Source organism: Hyalella azteca, unplaced genomic scaffold, assembly GCF_000764305.2.
Source record: "Hyalella azteca isolate HAZT.00-mixed unplaced genomic scaffold, Hazt_2.0.2 contig6469, whole genome shotgun sequence".
NCBI lineage: Eukaryota > Metazoa > Arthropoda > Malacostraca > Amphipoda > Hyalellidae > Hyalella > Hyalella azteca.
The window spans coordinates 79,316-101,313 of NW_025936630.1; the positions used below are offsets into that span (position 1 = coordinate 79,316).

The following is a 21,998-nucleotide window of genomic DNA, read 5'->3' on the forward strand; positions in this document are numbered from 1 at the left end:
GAACTGGTAAATTAAGCGAACATATGAAATACATAGCCGTTTATTAAAGCAATTCAATATACCTTCTTCAAACTGGTAAGAACAAATTGAAGGACTAGAAATTTGTTACATTTATGGGATATGAAACGGCATTCGTTCCTTTACCTTACATTTGCTACATATACATAAACCATAAGAAATTTTACATTTATTTGAAGTTTCTTAAAAACATGATTATATTGTGAAACATCAAAGTAGCTTTCTTAGGAACACAAAAGACGGTAATATATGATCATATAATTTTTCTCTTTCAGGTAACCATTCGTTGGGTACGCTTAGACTGCATGCACATGCGTTGCTTCTTCTACAACGCGCCATGAACATTTCTCGCTGCTTTCTCGAAAATGTCTAGTTCCTCGAATTCATAGTATTATCCTATCACCCTCCTACATCCTCCGTTGGATCCTCATTTAACAGGCACCTCAAGAAATTCAAAATAACCAAAGTAATAATTGCACTTACATTGTGAAATATTCTCAAATATGTTTCACAATACGTGACGAAAATCAAAGTTTCCCAACTTGTCGCACATTTATATTTATCCGATACATGTCGAAATATTGCCTAATCAATTCATCATTCTTCTCCAGCTCCCAAGTTGGACCAGCACCGCAAGAAGTACACGACAATTGCCCCAAGTCCTCGATTGGTCCGCTGGGAAAAGAAGCATAAAGGCATTAATACATTCAAATCGCACATAAACACATGAATAGCTTGGCCATAACTGCTTGGATACACAATCACCAACTGCCAGTTGGCTGCTCACCCTCAACTGCCAGATGTATTATCTTACCGGGGCAGCTGAGGCCCGGCCATTTGCTGCCACTGGTCGGTGCTGCAGACGAGGGGCACCGCGTGGTAGCTGAGACGCGCCGCGCCGCCCATGACGACCACGTCCCCAGACCGCAGCGCGAGTGCGGACGGCGGTACACTTTTGTCTCGTCCGCCGATTAGGAACACACATGGACGTCCAAGACTGGAAATATAAAGATGACATATATACGTTATTTATTTTACACTACCGTGTGTCAACATTGCTATAACGGGAAGGGTTACGAAGTTGTCTAACATTGATAATTTTGAATGTATTGGTAAGTACATACAATGCAATGACAATTATTAAAGATTAGAAGGAATTTACCTCGTTCTTTAAAGTCTTCTTGATTGAAATTCCAGTTGGAGATCAAGTCCTACCTGATGGAGAGCAGGGGCGCGGTGTATATAGACTCGGAATGGTCCGTGTGTGGACACAAACTCGTGCCCGGCAAGTAGTAGTTTACAATTGCGGCCTCTGCCGTAAACTCGTCAAAATCTTCTGCGTTCAGCCCGTGTATTCCTATCGCTGAAGTATTTGAATCCACGTCACCAAAATCATCCAAGTTATTCATAACAGCTTTCGTCAAATTCATTCCGTTGGCACAATTAAATTCATAACTTTTTCTCATTATATTATTCCCATTACTCATCCTAGTTTCATAGGTCGCCTCGGCGTCTTCATTACAATTCAAGTCGGTACAGCCACCATCTTCCACAACCTCACGAGATTTTCTTCCTGATCTTGTTGCAAACTGCCTAGAGTTGCTGCCTTCATCTTCAACTGTATCGTTTGAATTAGGAATAGGCTCGTCACGTTGCTCATTTTCAAAAGTCGATAAATTATTTGATGATGTGGTTTGACTTCTTGAAAGGGTCGACTTTTGTCTTTTTTGTAGTTTTGACAATTTTGAAGTCCTCAAGAAAGTTGCCACGGTTGATGCAATGACCGAGGACAGGCGCGATAGACATGGAGGGAAGGCCGACCTTCGGTCTTCACTGTAGACCTTGTTTAGAATTGAAGGGAAGAGTTAATGATAATATTTAAAAATGCTTTTAATTCAATAGTATACAACTTTAGCGAATCAATTATCTTCTTATGTATTCATACCTGTATATTTACAAGTGCATGTAACCGAACATGCTTTTAATTATGATGTTGCGGGGATCCTAAGAATTAATGATTGGAGATTTCGAATATAAATTGAATCACTACTCGAGTTGAATGAAATCTGTGATTACTTTAGTCTCCCAGTTGTGGTGGTAACCTAAAGTGCTCCACCTCAATTCTCGGCACACTGAACTCTCCACTCCGCCTCTGCAAGAATAAAACATCTGTGAACAAAAATTTTATGTAAATTTGAACGTCAAGTCTGCTCGTCTCAAGTACGATAATAATTAGCGACAAGCCACGCGGTCTTAAAATTGTGATTTTGCAAGGAATTCGTTAATCTAACGATTTTGAATAAAGTGAAAAATAAAAAATGAATAAATGAAAAATTATTACCCACCCATTCACGACATCTTTCCACCAACTCTCATGCGCGCAATTATCTTCCTCATTCTTTGATAAATTGGACATTTCCGTGGCAGAACCCGCATCGTGGCCGCGGTTTTTTTGAGTGTTGGGGATATTATCGTGGGTGCTGATGCCGCTTGTGATGTTCGTGATGTTGTTGATGTTAGGCGAGTCAGGATATTCTGTTAGGCATTTGGCAGTCCAGAACAGTTCACCCTGAGGCGTGAACGCTCCGTGTATCACCAACAGACCTCAATAGATGAAAAACACAAAAATTAAAGAGGAAGTTTGAAAAAATTTGATAATTTAGAAGTGATATCACACGAGACTTTTCTTTAATGATGAGATTGTTGCGCAGACGAGGAAGGAACCAGAGTTAGTTTCTTTATATATGTATTTATAACTAAACTTGTATTATTTTGCATCGAGTTCATTGCTACGAGCATAAAAACAAAAATCGCCAGCAGTCTTTCATTTCCTTACACAGCTCGTAATTTTCTACATTCCGATATTCCTACTGTAATACAATCTAGAGGTGAAAATATTCTAATAGAACAGGAACTAATAGTTGGACTTAGGTAGTGCACTGCGTAATTGGTCTTACGGCCACCAAAATATCACGATTCAACAACCACACCTACCACTCACTAGGGTGGTTGTGGACTTCATAACTGGTCTTATAGCTACCGAAATATCATGACTCCACAACCACTCACCAGGGTGGTTGTGGACTGCATAACTGGTCTTACAGCTACCAAATACCATGACTCCACAACTACTCACACCTACCACTCACCAGGGTGGTTGTGGACTGCGAAGACCTGCCACTGTGTTGGCGGGTGCAGCCCCAGGGCGCAGAAATCTTTGCAGTTGAGGGACTGCGTTGGGGGTTCAAGAAGATGCACGCCCTGAAATTATGTTATGAGGCTGATAATAATAAGGATCCTCATTGTATACTAAAAATGCATTAATTGTTTGGATAGCTTCTGAGAGCTCCTTTAAAATTTTCAATAAAAACTTCATAGTTCGTCATATATTTTTACACAGCACAAATCCACAGTAACGAAAATAAATACCGTAGTACAACTTCGACTAGGTACCACATATTAGGACCATGATCGACATCTGTCAATGTCAAAGTTGTGTATCACTTCTTCATATTCAGGAAAATGTTCTCCATCATAGACAAGTTTTGCTACATTAACATGCACATATATGAACTCACCGGCTCGCCAGAGGCTACGCGCAGCAGTCTGCTCAAGTCAGGACGCGGTTCCCTGCTCTTGTAATACTTGAATACTGGACGGAAATTGTCCTCATCTGCCATTGTTGACTTATCGCTTTCTTAACAATACATAATAACGGGATTATCTCTTACAAATCTTCAACACCAAGGAATTTTGTTATGGACTTTATCCGCCCACGCAAATTAATTGGCGCATCACTGAACAACCCACATGCTGAAACAGAACCTAAACCTCCAGAAAAATTACATTGAAACAACATTTAATCAACGTTATATTCCTCGCAGGTAGAATGTTTTTGCAGTCAACCATTGCCAACGTTTAGAGCAGTGGTTCCCAAACTTTTTCAGGCTGCGCACCCCCTTTGGCTTCCCAGTGAATTTCTAGCGCCCCCCACAGACATACGCCTCTTTCTTGAAATTTAGTACGCTGCAATTTTAAAAGATAAAGATTAAACACAAATGTGTATTTCACAAATAAAACCCCATTTAGTGAACCAATATGTTTTTCAGCTGTTTTAGCTGTTTCAGCACTAGAAACCATCTAGGACGTCGCGGGCGAATTTACGGCCGGACTCGTGACCGGTCTCAAGACCAATCCCCAAATTCAATTATCAAATAATATGTTCCAAACTAATGAACGCAGCTCTATGAAACTTGGAACACGTATTCAACAGAACCTAACGGTGATGTTTAGCTCGTAATTTTTTTTAATTTCACCCTCATTTGTGAGTTACGCGTATATTGCGAAACAGGCCGATATTCGCAGTGATCAAAGAATTTCTCCCAAACTATTGAACAGATTTGAACGAAATTTTGAATATACATTCCTAACTACAAAACGATGATTTTTAGCTTATAAATTTTTATCGATTTTACCTTTGTTTGCGAGTTTTTTCATTTCACCGTCATTCTTGATTTCACGCACACTTCCTTATTTTCGGCCCGTATCGCCGGGTAATTTGTCACTTAAATTCGCGGCGATCAAGAAATTTTTTCTAAACTACAGAACAGATTTCAACTAAACTTTGTATTTAAATACCTAACCTCTCAACGGTGATGTTTAGCTCGTGACATTTTTTCTATTTTGCTTTGCGAGTTATACAGATATAGGAGAAACGACCGGCTTTTCTACCGGCCGGTTTAACCAAGAGCCTGTTACGTATAGCCGTATAACTCGCAAACGAAGGCAAAACGAAAAATTTTAAACATCACCGTTGCTGAGGTTAGGTATTTCGTTCAAATCTGTTCAAACTACAAAGTAGTTTGTGAAAAAATTCTTGATTACTGCGAATTTAAGCACGTATTGCTGTTTAAATCACGAATGAAGGTGAAATGAAACAAAAAATCGCAAAAGAAGGCACAATCGGAAAATTTTTCACGAGCTAAACATTACCGTTCGGTAGTTAGGACTGTAAATTCAAAATTTCGTTCGAATCTGTTCTGTAGTTTGAAAGAAATTACTTGATCACTGTGAATTTCGGCCCGTAATGCCTTATAACTATGGCAAAATTCAAACAATTTTCACAAGCAAAACATTATCGTTAGGTCATAATGAATACGTGTATCAAGTTTCATCGAGTTAAGTTCATTAGTTTGAGAGATATTCTTTGATTATTGAATTTGGAAATTGGCCGTGAGACCGGCCGCGAGTCCGGCCGTTAATTTGTCCGAGACGTAAACCCAGGATCGAGAGGTTACGAAAACAGATCTGGGTGAAAAAACCATCGCTGCATGGGGGTCATGCATGATTGATCAACCATGGCAGTCTAGTGCTGCACGTGTTGTGTACACATCGTCAAATAAACGTTCGAACTTCTGACATTGACTGTGGACTATCGCCCCCCTACGGCCCTCTTCTTCCTTACCGCCCCCCAAAATCCTTCCACCGATATCGTGGGGGCGATATCGCCCACTTTGGGAACCACTGGTTTAGAGTAAACAAACCTCATGGAGGAACATGCAAAGGGTTTGATCAAATTGAAAGTTACAGACCAGCATCCGTAACTTGTAACGAGTGTTCTGAAAGTCAAGATTGAAAGATAAATAATTGGATAATTTCGCTGGAAAGTTCACTCGATCTCCGGGGGTTGTGAGATCCCCTACACACTGAGGGGAAGCTCGTCACTCAAAATTAAAAATCATACTGAGAAAATCACGCTAACTTCTTCATACATAATATGCAGGAATTCTTCGTAAACAAGTCAGTTAAATAATGTAACCATCACGCAGCCAGTGCTCTAAAAGAAGCTTGCATTGCAGTCAGTAGGATTTAAATTATTATAAAGCGGTTATTTTCTTTTCTGAAAGCACTTTTTTATTAGCAAAACTGCTTTACCCAACATGATATATTAAAAAAAAATCTCTGGCGAAAAACCAGATAGATTATAAGACCAAAAAAAAGTACAATACTAATACGGTTGAATAAATGAAATACTTGTAATATAATTCCATTAGAAGAGACGAGCTTCCCAGTGTGACCGTGAGAGGCGCAGATGGAAGCCAAGCTTCAGACCTAGAAAATAAATACCCAGACCAAACCAACGATAAATTTACTAGACCAACACTTTCAGTGAGATTTACTAGACCAACACTTTCAGTGAGATTTACCAGACCAACACTTTCAGTGAGATTTACTAATAAATGATATGCATTGGAATTCTATACTGTTAAACAAATTAGGACGTAAAATTTTGTGCAACCGTTCTTGCTTGAAGGATAAATTTTTCGAACAAACTTCTACTAAGTTCCTCATCGCAACTAACACAGATAAACTAGTGCAGGAACGAATGAGAAGAAATTCAGAATATCAATAACAATAATTTATTATCTATTCAAAGTTAAGTTTGAGGATCAGAATAAGAATAAAACGTATAAAAATATTCTAGCACATTTTTGAGGATCCGAAGGCAGCAACTTCCACAGTATTATCGATCGTATAATTTGATTATTTGGATAAGACTATTTAAGATAAGAAATAATAATTTGCATTATTTGGATAACTAAAAACTTGCATGGGTTAAGGGAGCTGGATCGGGAATAACGTTTCACAATATGGCTCCACTACTGAAAATGGTGTTAAACCGAGGCCAATAATATAAAATGGATGAGATCATCAATACAAGCTAGGGCGAGAGGTCCATGCCGACGCCATCATCTTGCGATGTCGGCTTAGGCCGCTGGATGCTTTGCTTCTGTAGCTCGTAGATCTGGTGAGAACACACAGTCATTAACTTCCATTTACACTTAAACAAACAAATATAACTTGACGTAACATTAGAATTCCATTTATTTAATATCATGTGTAATATTATCTATATCCCGAAATGGAATTTTTCAAGTTATATCATTCTCATGTATTCAAAAAATCACGAAACAGAATATATCCAGAAAATGTAGTTGTTAATAATAACGTTCTAGAGTAAGATAACACATCAAAAAATGATGCCTTTATACCTGAATGTATGACTCGCTCAGCGCCAACATCTGAGGTTCGATCTCCTTGACGTGCAGGTCTTGCATCTCGTACCACTTGCCGGTGCCCTGACGTGGAAATTACATATTAGTGCTCATCAGTTGATCATATTAGTGATGACAATATGTAATTTCAAATTTTATAGTGGATAGCGAGTCTAATGTATGATATTTAAAACAAAATTAAAATAAAATATAACAGAAGACTGCCAACAGTCTGTGCTGTCAAGTAACGAAGTACAAAGATCTTACGGCTTTAGCAGATACTAGCTGGTTAACAAGTCGTTGTCTGGGCTCGATTATTTCTGTGACTTTAGAATCCCGTTAACCTAATTAACCTTTGTCGGCCTGCATAGTTACAATTGCACGTACGAGGGTACAATACAATGTGTCTATTGTATTGTACCCTCGTACGTGCAATTGTAACTATGCAGGCCGACAAAGGTTAATCAGGTTAACGGGATTCTAAAGTCACAGAAATTATCTGTATTGTACGATGGTACAATACTGCACGTACAATAAAGTACTTAAGTAAAGGTGAAAGAGTTTAAAAGTTATTCAGTCTGGCGACCTTCAGTTCGGTCTAAGTAGCATCAATTATTCAGTCTAACAAGGATGTTAATAGCGTAACAATAATGTAAAGTTATCAAGTCTAAGAAGGTTTAAAGATAAGTTCAAACACACAGTTGACATCAGCCCCTGAGTGTAATAATGTGTAATTATTAGCCCTTATTAGTTGACATTAACCTCTATTATTAGCCCCTATTAGTATTAGTTGACATTAGCCCCTGAGTGTAATTATTAATAATAATAATAGACCTTGTGCAGCACGTGGCAGCGGTAGGTGCCGTTGTCAGGCTGTCCGTCGTGTACGATGTTGGCCACCAGGTCGTACAAGGGGTTAGGGAATCGCATACGCAACTGCAAGTAAAATAATATTATTATTATGTTACAAATAATTTACAATAATGTTCTATGGAACAAGTTGAACTAACGTGTCTTTACTTCAGTATACACTAAAAACTTTAAATTTGATAACACGAACCTTCTCTATACAAAGCTTCTATATACGCAAAATGTTATCTGAAGAATCATTGATTCAGTTAAAATAATGTTAGAATTGACAACGATGACGATCTCCTAAATATAAGTAGCAGAAATGACATCAGTTTAGTTCAAGCAAAACTTACAGAAAGTTAAAAAAAAAAAGAAGTGAATTAGACTCACCTCCTCCGTAAGATAGTCAGCAAGTTCAATGTTACGCACAGGGAAGTTGACGATGGTTGGGTTTTTCTCAACATAGAATGTGTTCTTTGTGAACCTCTGCAAAACAAGACACAGTGTAATTAATAATCATGATGCTAATCTTCACTTCAGATTTTCCACAAAATTTTTATGTGAACTAGATAGATGTGTACAATTTTTCATTCAAAGAATACAGGTTAAATTCCAACTTGTAAACATTAAATGTAAACATTTATAATCGGCTTCAGTCTAATTAAAATAGCTTTACAAAGAAGTACAGAAAAAAATATATTTGAACAATACAGAATAATTCCATGAAACTCGTTCATAAAAATTAAGAAAAAATATTCCGCCTAATTCAAATTGATTCCATAAGAATAAAGTTAAAATTCCCAGTTATAGGGATAATGATGATAAATATATGATAAAAAATGTAGATAATATAGATAATATTAGAAGAAGAATGCGCCACAAGGTCTGTTGTCGGCGCACCTTGTGGTAGAGGATGAGGAAGGGAGGCAGACTCGACAGCTGGAAAAGTTTGACCAGATTTTCTTTGTAGGTCTGATATTCTTTCTCAGTCTTGCCATCAAACTTGCTCAGCAGCTGCAGTAAGTTGATCTGCAGGCACGAGGGGAGATTTGACATTAGTTAATAACTAGCGATAGTTTACAACAACGAAGGCATTATTTTTAATTCAGAAAAGCAATTTTGATTATTCTTGGATTACTTTTACTGTTCTAAGGGCTAAACATTAAGTATGGGCTAAAATAGAAATATTAAGAGAATTCTTATGCTACATTGACATGCAGCACCTCTAGGTTCCAGCAATGCCCGATCATAAAATACTTTATCAACACAATGACATTGTTTATAGTAATAATCATATCAAGAAAATCTGCCATAATGCATCACTATAATAATTTTTACCAGCAACATAGTGATAATCTGTTGTAAGGAACTAAGGTAACTTTTATTATCATTTAAACACTTTCCAACCTGAGGAATGATGTTCTCCTGTTTTTCATCCTTAAACAGCGGAGGCAGCGGCAGGTCGCAGGTCAAGTAGAAGAACTTGGACGTCTCCTCCCGCATCTGATACTCCGGTAGCTGCTGCAGCCTGTGCAGCTCACTGGCCGGCACGTCTACAGGCAGTAGCTGCAATATTGTAGTCGTGTTATTCAGGAACTGAAATATTGACCGAAATACAATACTAACAATATTAACTGAAATATTTCACAAGTGTTAGTCGCTGCCTGGAACATTTCACTCGTGTTATATGGCGACAGAAGATATACCGTAACTTGCATGATCCTGTGACTGTCATAGTTGTCTTATTTGGTCACTCAAGTTATTACTCACACAATCCCAGGAGTTTCATCCATGATGCAATTGGAGATTGCAATTTTCTTATCACTATTTTCACAAATAGCATTTCTTCTCACATCATTATATTTATGCAAAGTTTGACATTAACATTTGATGTACTATTGAAGGGGCATGTACAAAATGGCACTTGTATTAGGAATACTTAGATAATTTACCCCGTTTAAGCAGCCAAGTCATTCACTTCAAAACATTTCCTACACTTTGAGCTGATAATGACAACACGCAGTTAACGTTTCATTGTTTTTTTAATTCAGATTCACATCCTAGTAACACGTACCGTAATAATCAAAGTACTTGCAGATGATTACAAGATTTGTGCATCAAAATACACTCTTTTAAATGAGATTGCCATGTGGCGGTACACTTCATTAAAAGATTCATGCATAATGACACACTTTCTTTTTAACAATACTCGTGCATAAAAATATATGTTTTCCCAACAATTTCTAAGACCCACTTTTTTGGAGCGTATAACCATGGAGCCCCGGAAGCACTTGGAGATGATGGTTCCCTTAGCAGCCTTGGTCTTAAGGCCAAGGTGCATGGCGTTCAAGATCCACGACAGGAACTGAATAGCGTCGCCCTGCACTGTGAACTGAAACCTCTTCTTGCTGCACGTTACCACCGCCTGCACAACAATTACCTCATTAATATGCATTTTAATCATGTTATTCTTTAAAATAAATCCTTATAAAGAATATCTAATTTTTTGTAAATATTTAAAAGAAATCCTAATTAACCGTAGTACGTAACTTCTGTAATTCACAATTCACTACTTCATAGTACGTATTCTTGAGCCCTTATAAACCTGGGCATGAGCATAATTTCTCATTATTAATAGCCATGTTGACATAGTACCTAGCTTTCGAATCAGGTTATAAATTTCTTGAGCAATATATAATCTTGCACTGAGAACGGTAAATTTGAACTAGTTCAGTGACCCTTGAACCACATTTTTAAAAGATTTCTCACAAAGAACTGAATATGATAAAAGTTGATGTTCAGATCTTAGACAGAGCTGTAGCAATGATTGTAACTAGTATATACAGTATTCATTGAGATATAATGTTACCTGAAGCATCTCGTGCGGCGATACGTGAGCCTTAAAGTTTCGAGGGTTCCACAGTTTCCTGACCAACTCACCAAACCTGCCAGTATAATGAATATTAAGTTGAGGCCAATATAGTGAATATTAAGTTAAGCTACCTACTGGCTCGTCTAACTTGAAAACACAAATGATATGAGGTAAAGATAGTAAGATACTCATCACTAAGAACGATGAGCATGATTCTCCATAATGTGTGTAGATATATAAAGTTGACAATGAGCCTTCAAGAGAAGAGAAGAGAAATAAACTAGACATCATTAACTAATTTCTACAAAATTAAAAAGATTGTAAAGGAATATATTAATAGAAAATATAAATAAAATTGCTTAAGATACTGAGTTAAATATTAAAATAGAGAAGAATAACAGAAATAACCTGGTGATGAGAGGGAACATTGCAAGGCTGGCACTGCCAGGAGGATGGCTGATGTGGCTGTAGTTCTCGGGGCAGAGAAAATAATCCCGGAGTGGCGTGATGTTGGACAAAACCTGCACCACAAACATTATAGGACTTGGGTACATATACTGCACAACATAGGTAAACAAACTGCATAATTTCATACTAAATCTTTCACAATACACTCTTATTCTGCATGATCATAATTAATTTACACCGTCTGAAGTCAGGCACAAAAAATTATGATGAATTGTATAGAATTATGCATCAATATCAAATCAATTGCTTACCTGCAATACGACATTACAATAGTCATTGGCTTTAATATTGTTGAGCCCAACTATTCCAGGAAGGTACAAGGACTTGTCATAAGCTCTGCTCATCTTTGTCTGTGGCATCTTGATCCATTCTTTGGTAAATGTGGGATTTACCACATAAATAATGTCTGCAAGTGATGGATCTGAAATGGTAAACATATTGAATTGAACAGACATGCATGACCTAAAAGTATTAAAAGTACTAGCATTCTGATACTAGTATTGTGAAATAACAAATCCCAGCTCATGTAACATTGAAAAAATCCTTTCAATTAAAATTTATGATTGTTGTCATCATTTGTTCATTTATTCAGTTGCCTGGAGACTCCAGACTCATGACCCAATAACTACAACAAAGCAAATGAAATAAAAATACAAATGTACCAACAGCATCTATATCTACATTCAATTTTTATTTTAGCAATGCAAAGCAAACAAAAGCTTAACACAACTAGTAACTAGAAGAGGTACAAAAATTCGATGTCAGTTACCAATAATTTCATAATTATCGGGAAGGCAGTAGAAGCGCAGGGACTGCAGGTTCAGAAACACGTGGTGGTCATCAGACACGCTGTGGGTGTAAGCATGAGTGCTGTTCCCTCGACCTAAAAACACAATAAAAATCAAGACAAAATTAGAGATGCTATTAATTGAAAATATTCTCAAATACGCCCTGGTATTGCTGCGTTTATATAGGAAATTAAATTAGTCATTATAAGTTTGCCTCCTTAACTTTTTGTTAATTGCCACTGTATGGGTCAACATTTTATTTGGAGTATACTTCTAATTGAAAAAGGGTACATATTATTTAGGTCAAAAGTGAATGAATAAATTTTACCAAACAACCATTCAAGTCAGCAATAAAAGAATCAGCATTATACTGTCACTATTATTTGATGCTTTGAATCAATTATTCTCTGTTACTTTAAACAAATAAGATTAAAAAACTTTATGAAAGGCTTGAAATTAGCTCTTAATAATAATCTCTCAACCTCAAATTAGGTTGAGAAACAATAAATTTTGGTGAGTCACCTTGGAAGTATTTGCCACATACAAGGCAGGCATAGACATTAATGCGTGATAAGGACACACTGCACAGCTTCTCAAAATCAAAGTCCAGCATGTGGCGGTTGATGGTGTCCAGATATGGGCACAGCTGTGATATCACCTCTGCAAATGAAAGGATTCATCATGAAAATAAAATTTTGAATTTTCATTGAAATCCAGCTTAATCAGATTACTACTGAATCACTGACTTATGAGAGTTTGATTGGGTTAATAAAATGTCCATGAAGTAGGTACAAAACTGTTTGATAGCAATATATATATTTTAGTATAACAATCTGTAATAATCTGTTTTGCACTCTTATCTTGGAACAATTGTCATTGTTCATTATCTACACTTTACCATTGGTGCAAATCCCAATTGTTTCCAGTTGATGATCTGAATCTCTCAACATAAGAAAGTTTTCATATAAAAAGCAAGCCATAACCTTCCACAGCAAGATCAAAGAAGTGAGATACAGGTTTACATCCCCACTCATATATTTCTAAATTCTAATAGACTAAATTTAATCATTAATAAGTTTATCACTACAAAATAATTTAGCACTTGTTCAAAATAAATTAACATTAAAGACAGAAAATTCAAAATAAAATTTTACATTTATTGAATCAGTAGCTACAGAACAGATTATCACTTACTTTTATTGTCTTCTCCATGGCTCTCCTCAAGCTTGCGCTTAGACGAAAGCATGATGGCATAGGTGTACTGGGTAGAGAAAACTCAGTTGACTAGTAGTTAGAACTTAAGGAACTGACAAAAGAAAAACAATTCACACCTGCAATTAAAAAACTTGACATAATACTAGTGAGTAATTTAATTACTTAAAATTGAATAGATAACTTAAAATTGCCTCATATTTGCTCTGCTAACCAAAATGAAGTCTCTGATCCAGAGCCAGTCTGTATCAGCCTACCAGGTAATGAAATAGGCATCTTCAATTATTCAAAATAACTGTAGAGCTGGATCTTTATTCAGGCTAGAACAAATTTTGAATATCATGCAGAAGCTTCATAAAATTACGGCCTACGGGTAAAACTGTTATATTCAGGGCGATTTCCAAAAACTGCAGGTACGTAATAATAAGTACCTAGTTTTTCTTACTTTTTCTGGGAGAAATTGGGAAAAATCCTTGGTAAATGGTTAAGTTGGAAAGATTCACAGGCACTATTATCTGATTTGAGGGTGGTTTCTGCCCAATTTTCCAGTTAAGGTCAATAATAATATATTTTTCTTAATTTGTAAAAAAGTCATCAGGCAAAGGTCATAGGAATAGGCTGGCATGCAATATATTTTCCATTTGAACTGCAACTAGAGCTTTTCAGAAGTAAAGAAGCTTTTGCCAGAGGAGTGTAGTGCGGTGGGGCGCTCAGTCCATAAAGAAGCGTGATCGGTTCAAAATGTCATAAGACCAGGTTCTTTTAAATAACCTATAGAATTGCACCAGGGCCCATAGGCATCAAATTTCACTCTTAAATAAGCCTTGGAGGCTGGAGCCAACGCCTAGCTTCAGCATGCATTAACTTTACTCAGCCAGTCAGCCTCAGTCTCTCAGAACTAGAAGCCATACCTACTAAGCTTGAACTCCATAATCCAGACAAGCGACAGACTGCTGAAAGAAAATAGCGCCGTATAGGTCTTCAGCCAATGCTTAAGCATGCTCGTTCATAAGCAGGCAGCTCCCCATCTGGCTGTACCTAGCTTAGCTAGGTACAGCTGGATGGGGAATTCCAGTGTGGTATTATAGTGTGGAATTCCAGAGGGGTAATATATTAACTGGTAAACATATCAAATCGGAAAGCAGGACCCAAAAATCTGGAACGTCCAGCACACTTCCACTTTCAGTCCATAATCATCACTGATGAGTCTCTGCAAGATGCTACAGCTGTTTCATTAAAAAAAACAGCGCTTGCATCATCACAGTAACAAGAATCCAATCAACGCTTGAACGCGTCCAACATAACAGTCACAAGAATCATATCAAAGCTTGAACGCGTTCAACGTACTGTCACAGGGATCCAATCATCCCTAGAACGTGTGCAACGTCACAGCCACTGGAATCCAATCAGCAATAGAAAGCTAGAAGGGACCGTCTCAAATGCACACAATGTTAACGCACTGATGCTAACTTAATGCGTAATGCTACAATTCTTATTTCAAGAGCGTAATACAATAGTGTAGTTATGTCATTATTGAAGGAAATTGCAAAGAATAACATCTTCACTATGTACACTCACTCACAAATACATGAAAAACTGCCTATGATTCAATCCACAAATACAAAACTGACCACCGATGCAATCAGCTGAGACATACAATCTCCTTTTGTTGCGATCAGCCAAACGAAAAACGTAAACAAAGAAGGTACCGTAAAATGTTGTAACTTAGACCGGTTGGGTAACTTACACTAATTTTTGTTTTTTTTTAACAAAAAACCCCCAAAACTCAAAAACTATTTGACATAGGTAGAAAAATTTTGTCAATGGGCATTAACCCTTTCACGGGTAAGTTACCATATATGATCACTTGAAATCGCGTCACAAAAAGCCTCACCACGGCTTCCTGTTTGTTTTTGAGGCATCCCTATAATGCCTCAGTCAATCACTGATTATCTGACCATCGTGCTATCTATAGCATCACCAGCTGCAAAGTCCACAAATTGAAATATGAGCATTTATATTGAAGGTTTCGACTCGGACAATGGAATTGATGCTCTTTCCGCATTTTCTTCAAAAGGTGGAAGTATCAATATATATATTTATTTATTTTGGCAACTTGATTAAATTTAAATTAAATTAATTAAATTTAATTAAAATTTAATTTAATTTAATTAATTAATTAATTTAATTAATTTAATTTTTATGTTTCTAATTTTTCATTTGCATATACTGAATTTTGATTATGAAGAAAAATTTTGTGTACTGATTGCATTTATTGAATTCTTCAAGTGCGATTTAAACCTTCAATAGGCAAAATTTGTGAAAATGCATAGAAATGAATATATTGTATAATACTTCTTACTTTCTTGAAATGGTTTCTGAAATTTTAATTTCTGGATATTTCAATGCTTGCCCACTAAAGGGTTAAAGGTTTAATACTGAGGCTACATAACACAATAGAAAAATTTAAAAAGTTTGCATATCTAATAGGTTAAAAAATTAAAAATGTGACCCATGAAAAAAAGCTACCGTAAAATGGGGTAACTTAGACCGGCGGGGTAACTTAGACCACTTTTCGTTTTTTTAACAAAAAACCCCACAACTCAAAAACTATTTGACATAGAAAAATTTTGTCAATGGGCATTGAAGGCCTAATACTGAGGCTACAAAACACAATAGAAAAAATAAATTTTTTTTATTTTTTGGTTAAATAACTCCAGGTTTTGATGCATTGTAGTAGAACTCTTCTAGTTACATATGCAAATGACAAATTTTAGGAAAGTGTCATAGTTTGCAAATGGGGGGCATCGCCCCCAAATGGGGTAACTTAGACCACCTAATGTCAGCCCTGAGGGGGTAACATAGACCGGCTTGGAAGTTAATATAAAATTACCATATATAACATATTTTATGTTTGACAGCCTATTTATGTTCTTTCTTTATGTTTCAGACTCTACAGAGTCTTATGTATGGTAATTTCAACTTAATTTCCAAGCCAGTCAATTTTACCCCATCAGGGCTGCCATTAGGTAGTCACATTCCCCCATTATGGGGTGGCACCCCTCATTTGCAAACTATGACACTTTCCTCAATTTTGTCATTTGCATATGTAACTAGAAGAGTTCTACTACAATGCACCAAAACCTGGAGTTATTTGGAGTTATTTTACCAAAAAATATAATTGATTTTACCACCCGGTCTAAGATACCCCAAGAGCTGGGGTAACAAAGACCATCACTTTTTTTTTGAAATTACATAAAGACTATGAGAGGCAGGAGCCAGCAATTTATGGTGAGTAAAGCTAGAGTGTAGACCTGTATTTTGCATGTTTCAATTCAAGTTTAATTTAGCTAGTGAAAAATGGCATCATTTATAAAAAAAGTGGTCTAAGTTACCCCATTTTACGGTAGCAGGGATACCAACTGCACCGGCAACCAATGTGAAACCGACATCAATATAGTCATGTGAAAAAATGAAAGATATGAATTTTTATATATTAAAAATTTATCAGTAACTGACATTCAACAGAAATCAGAATGGTTTAATAACCTTTGTAAATATTATACATGCATGCAGAATCAATTGTGTGCAACAGTGGCAGGAATCTAATGATGGTTAGTGGTTAGTTATCATTACGCAATTGGTGGGTGAGGTAACTACAGAACATTACTGCAGATAAAGCTCCCAAACTTCGAGACGATAATTGAGTGAAATCTTTACATGATATATTGTGAGCCTTCTAAAGTTTTAATAATGAAGAAATCACAAGGTTCACAGAATCTAAAGGTTTGAATGCTAAATTTTTTACTTTCGAGTACTCTTTTGACTATTGAGTCTATTCTAGTCAGTCAACTGTGAAGTGTCATGTTGTTTGTTGTGCATTGCCTTTTCTTCGAGAAGTTTCTCCAACTGCCGAGGAGTTTCTCCTCAATTTGAAAGCTGAGGTAATGAATAGGTGCCATTCATGTTTTTTTATATTTAATTTGAAACTATTATGTTGAGGGGGTAAATAGTATTTCCTTCTGTAGATTCATCCCTCTTGCTCATCTGTGAGTGAAGCGCGCAATTAACAATCTTGCATTGGACCTTCTCTGTGTTGCCTGACTTGACGTTCATACGATCATAGTTACTGCAACCGAAGCCGATTTCTGACGGCCTACAAACCTGTTTCTATTGCCTGGAACGTTTTTTTAAGGCAGAACGCTTTTTTTATATGAACCATGAATTTTAGAATTCCAGCCTGCCTAGCTACTCTGGCTGTCTGGCCTAACCTCTTCTGATCTGGGCCATTTGGCCTAACCTATTCATGCTGTACTGGCTCTGTGGCAGTGTGGCTCCAGCAGGCTCATAGTGACAAACCAGAAATTTTTTAGAATCAGTTCATTTTTAATTTCCTCATTTATCTAAGATTTAAACCAATTTCTTATGTATGATACGGCTGGTATCCAGGATACTTTCTACTGTGCAGAGAGTGGATGAATATTGCAAGATCTTTGGCGACGCTTCAGTAGCAAAATTTGCGCCCTCAGAAGATCTTGCCAACACATTTAGATTGTACCGTCAACCGGGGCTACTCGGGACAGTTTTGAGCGTTTTTTTTTGTTAATAACTTCTTAGGATGAAACATTTCATAAACAAGTTTAGGCTCATTTTATAGCTCTTTGCGAGGGCTATCGAATGGCATCGTCAAAAAAAATTCCATATGCTATTCCTAAGGTGCCAGAAGCAAAAAAAAAAGAGTGTCCCGAGTAGCCCGTTGAACAGGGCTACTCGGGACACTTTCAATAAAACTTCATTTTAACATATTTGAAGCATGCAGAGTGTACTCATACATTACTAACTGTACTCTGAAGTCCTCCTCTTTCATTGTAGATGATGTAGAGGTAGAATAAATGGCATTTTCAGTGATTTTACTTGTTTTTCTTTTATTGATGATATTGCCATAAACATTAATTACCGTCAACTGGGGTGACTTAGGCTGGGTTTTGATTTTGTTTTGCAAACTAAAACGGGGTCATAAATGCCGGGGTCATAAACGCCAGGGTCGTAAACAAGGTCAAAAACGCCTTAGTGACTTTGGCCATCCTTTATGACCCCGCTTTTGTTTGCAAAAAAAAATCAAAAACGCTTTTGTTTGCAAAACAAAATAAAAAATGTGGCTGAAGTCACCCCAGTATCCATGAACATACCATTGAGCATTTACAACAACCTTGTCCACTGCAAGCTTCATATCAGCAGCCTTATAGCATTTTTTCTGTATCTATAAGCTCACAGGACAGCTCGTAATTTCACACCATTTTAATTGGGTTGAGTGAATTTACTATAAAAAAATAGAACTCGGTACTTGCTGCAGAGAATGACAGAGAGCGCATTTTTCTCGTCGATGAAAACTTGAGGTCACAGACAAACAGACAGACGGACATGGCAAGCACAATAGTGCTCGTTTATGCGCCATGCGCTCGTTTATGCGCCATTTTAATTGGGTTAAGTGAATTTACTATAGAAAAAGATCCTGAAAAACATACCTGAAACAGAAAGGAATGTTTTAGTGACAACCATCATATATTTTGGAGAAATGAATCATAGTTTAGGTCAATTACTTTTCATTCTATGATGCCCAGTGTACAATTATGTATATAGCATTCTATGTACAATTTTGTGACGACCGATGATGCACTAATTTTTGGATAAGTGAAATTTTTTTCGCCAAGCAAGGTAAATGTAATCAATATTCTTTGTTTTTAATCCATTTTTTTCTTAACTGGACCCTTTGCTTACTGAGGTTCTACTGTAAATGTGTTTTTTGGGGTGTCCCGAATAGTCCCGGGGGGGGTGTCCCGAGTAGCCCCGCCATGCAGAAATGGCCGCCATTTTTTTTTGGAATGAGATAGGACAATTCCATCAATTACGTTTTCAAGCCGACACCTGGGTGCATCTTTTATGTAAGTAAAATTTTTTAGTATGGCAAATATTTTTTTGACTACAGACCTTAGCAGAAGTAACTTTTCAAAATAGCGTTTTTCACCATTTTTTAAGGAATTTTTCAAAGCTAGTAAATGTAGTATTTTTCGACTTCCTTTATACTACATAGATAGGAAAAATGTTGACGTTTATGCCACTATATTTAGTTTTGCAATATTTCAATTAGTTTTGCTACTATAACAGTTTTATGCCGTGTCAGAGGACTGTCCCGAGTAGCCCCACCCGTCTTGAGTAGCCCCGGTTGACGGTAATTCTTGCATTTAAAATATTTGTCATTCTTCGGCCAACTATTTAGAAAAAAAGTAAGGTTTCCGGTAAGTTGGATCATGGTGGTTTTTCAGCAAATCCTTGGGCATTTAGAGCCAGCACTCCAGCAGGCACTCCGCAGGCACTGTGGCGCTCCGAAGCAGAAAAAACCTAGATCTAGGTTTTTTGCTTCCCACTAGGTTTCTAGGTTTTTCATTAACAAACTGATCATAATCTAATTTTTTTCAGAATGGTGCACTGAAAGCAGAAATCAGTCAACAGTTATAGCCAAGAAAGGGAGAACTGCTACGAGACTTACGCGATGGAGCCATACTTTGTTGTTGGAAAGGTTAAGCTCGGTTTTGATTATAAAAACTTATGTGCATGAAACGTGCTACAAATTTGCTTTTATCGCGCTAGTTAAAATTGAAACGAATTTTGACAGCGCTCACAAAAATATTGTTTGTATATAGCTTTTTTCTTAGCTTTATCATGATTGAAATTACTTAATTATGCCTATTATACCCGCTATGAAAATTCTTTCCAAAAAATTCATCCTAAAATTGTTGACGCAACTGGTTTGACAGAAGCGTGTGGGCCATCCTATAAGCGTGGCATAGCGTAGCTATCTTGACGCCACTTCGGCACTTTTTTTTTCTCCATTCGTTAGCAATAGATATGAAATTTAATGCAGACATGTAAATACTCATTGAGCAGTATCAATTTTTTTATATTCACGTCCTCTTGTCTTCAATTAATACAGCAAAAGAGTGGAACCTAACCTAGCCAAACTTAACCAAAACTGTTTAAATTGGGAGTAGAGGAAATATGAAAAAATATCCATGCCACAAAGCAATTGGCATTGAAAACTGTGTATTTAATTTCATAAATATTGATTACGAATAGAATGAATGGGCCGTGTCAAAACGGGATGGCAATAGTGCATGCTAATGCACAAGCAATTTTTTCGATGCTGTCATTTTTATTACCTATACTCAGGAAGATTTTTACAAGTAATATCATGTTTGAATAACCGAACTGATATGACGGTTGCGAATGATTAGAAGGCATGATTATGCTGCCAGAGGTTAGTGCTTATGCTGCAATTAATTTTGTACTTTCTTCCGCAGCGCGGGAAAATAACATTCTAATCCGCGATCACTATGTAACAGCTAATTGCACGTCTAAATGCGTACCACGCACAGTCATGCACTGGCATACATTTTGCAGTAATTCGATTTAGACCAGGTCAAGAATTTGTAGTCGTTTAGTGTATCATTTAATAATGAACTTTTAATAAGGAGCTATTCCATTCGTCGTGCAAATTTGTGTACTAACAGATTACAAGACTTACAGAAGTGGTATTTCAAATGATGAAAAGTGAACGAGTGAAGTGATTAAAAGTGAACGAGTCCAAATAGAGGTTTCCCCAATTCCTAGATTGCCACCATGTCTCACATATTATCTCAAAACTACCCTATTTTCAACACAATCTGATGACACCTCCTTGTCAAATGTTTTCATGGAATCATGCTGTGCCCATATGCCATGGAAGAGTTGCAGTTTATCACTTTATCCCATCATTTTGTGTGGTATTGAAAACTTTTTTGGTATTGGCCAAAGTGTAAGAATTTTTGGCAAAAGTTTATATTATTCTTTTATTTTAGAACATATTCATTGCAAAAATTTATAAGTTACAGATAAACAACAGGCGATTGCAATCAAGAGTGGCATCGTTGAAAGACATGGTATCGGATTTTGAACCACGCAAGATAGCGGAAGCGTGGCAGTTTCTGAATCTGATGAGCTAAGTGTATCAACTGTCTGGCAAAGCAGAGAGTTTTTTAGACTCTCCCTCAAGTTCATTTTGAGTCCTAGAAGTAAACCAGTAAAGTATCCTGGAAACCAGCATTATCATGTATAAGAAATTGATTTAAATCTTAGGTAAACAAGGAAATTAAAAATTAACTGATTCTAAAAAATCTCTGGTTTGTCACTATGACTGTCACTGCGGTGGAAGGTGTAAAGTGGCATGCTTTTCGATCCATTTTCTTATGTAAATGTGAGAATATATTACCTATATAGAATTCCATATCTATTAAATAAATAATAAAATGAAGTTTAGTTCATTGCTTTTAACTTAAGAGACAAATCTTCAACTAACTAATACTTTTATAAGACTAATTTTAATTGTTCAGTAAAAGCTGCAGGCATGCAACTTCTAAGTGATTACTTAAAACTTAGCAATAAGTAAGCATACCCCATTAACCCATATGTGTTTTAAGCCTTAAAGAAGTTCATATTTTTGCCTCAAATAACATTGTTGGTTGTTGGATAACTTGGATTGAGAAGCTGGTCTTGGTGGTGGATCAAAAATAATATGTTAACCATTATTTTTGGAATTCCATCCTGAATATAGAATATATGAAAAAAGAAAATAATAATTCAAAAAGTAATATTCATTCTAGTTTCTACTAAAGTCTTAAGGTAGGATGAAAGTAGTAA

At 36.6% G+C, this 21,998-nt stretch overlaps 3 protein-coding genes across 3 annotated transcripts in view; 1 reads left to right on the forward strand and 2 right to left on the reverse strand.

The window, feature by feature from the left end:
* Nucleotides 1–1,096, forward strand: part of LOC108665731 — a 29,969-nt gene extending 28,873 nt beyond the window's left edge. Inside the window, exon 18 of the mRNA XM_047880853.1 lies at nt 630–1,096. The gene's annotated coding sequence lies outside the window, so the exon portion shown is untranslated. The remainder of the gene's footprint in view (nt 1–629) is intronic.
* LOC108665734 (nucleic acid dioxygenase ALKBH1-like) lies at nt 3–3,957 on the reverse strand. Its single transcript, XM_018152525.2, has 7 exons — nt 3,597–3,957; nt 3,168–3,279; nt 2,364–2,622; nt 2,095–2,170; nt 1,234–1,859; nt 833–1,015; nt 3–693 (listed from the first exon to the last, which is right to left on the reverse strand). The coding sequence occupies exons 1-7, from the start codon at nt 3,696–3,698 to the stop codon at nt 546–548; spliced, it is 1,506 nt and encodes a 501-aa protein (XP_018008014.1). The 5' UTR covers nt 3,699–3,957; the 3' UTR covers nt 3–545.
* A 2,464-nt stretch (nt 3,958–6,421) lies between these two features.
* Nucleotides 6,422–13,384, reverse strand: LOC108665735 (U4/U6.U5 tri-snRNP-associated protein 2). The gene is made up of 13 exons (XM_018152526.2): nt 13,248–13,384; nt 12,576–12,713; nt 12,035–12,148; nt 11,517–11,686; nt 11,206–11,318; nt 10,795–10,870; nt 10,180–10,350; nt 9,333–9,491; nt 8,826–8,954; nt 8,316–8,411; nt 7,908–8,009; nt 7,071–7,157; nt 6,422–6,823 (listed from the first exon to the last, which is right to left on the reverse strand). The coding sequence occupies exons 1-13, from the start codon at nt 13,297–13,299 to the stop codon at nt 6,740–6,742; spliced, it is 1,491 nt and encodes a 496-aa protein (XP_018008015.1). The 5' UTR covers nt 13,300–13,384; the 3' UTR covers nt 6,422–6,739.
* Between the last annotated feature and the right edge of the window lie 8,614 nt (nt 13,385–21,998).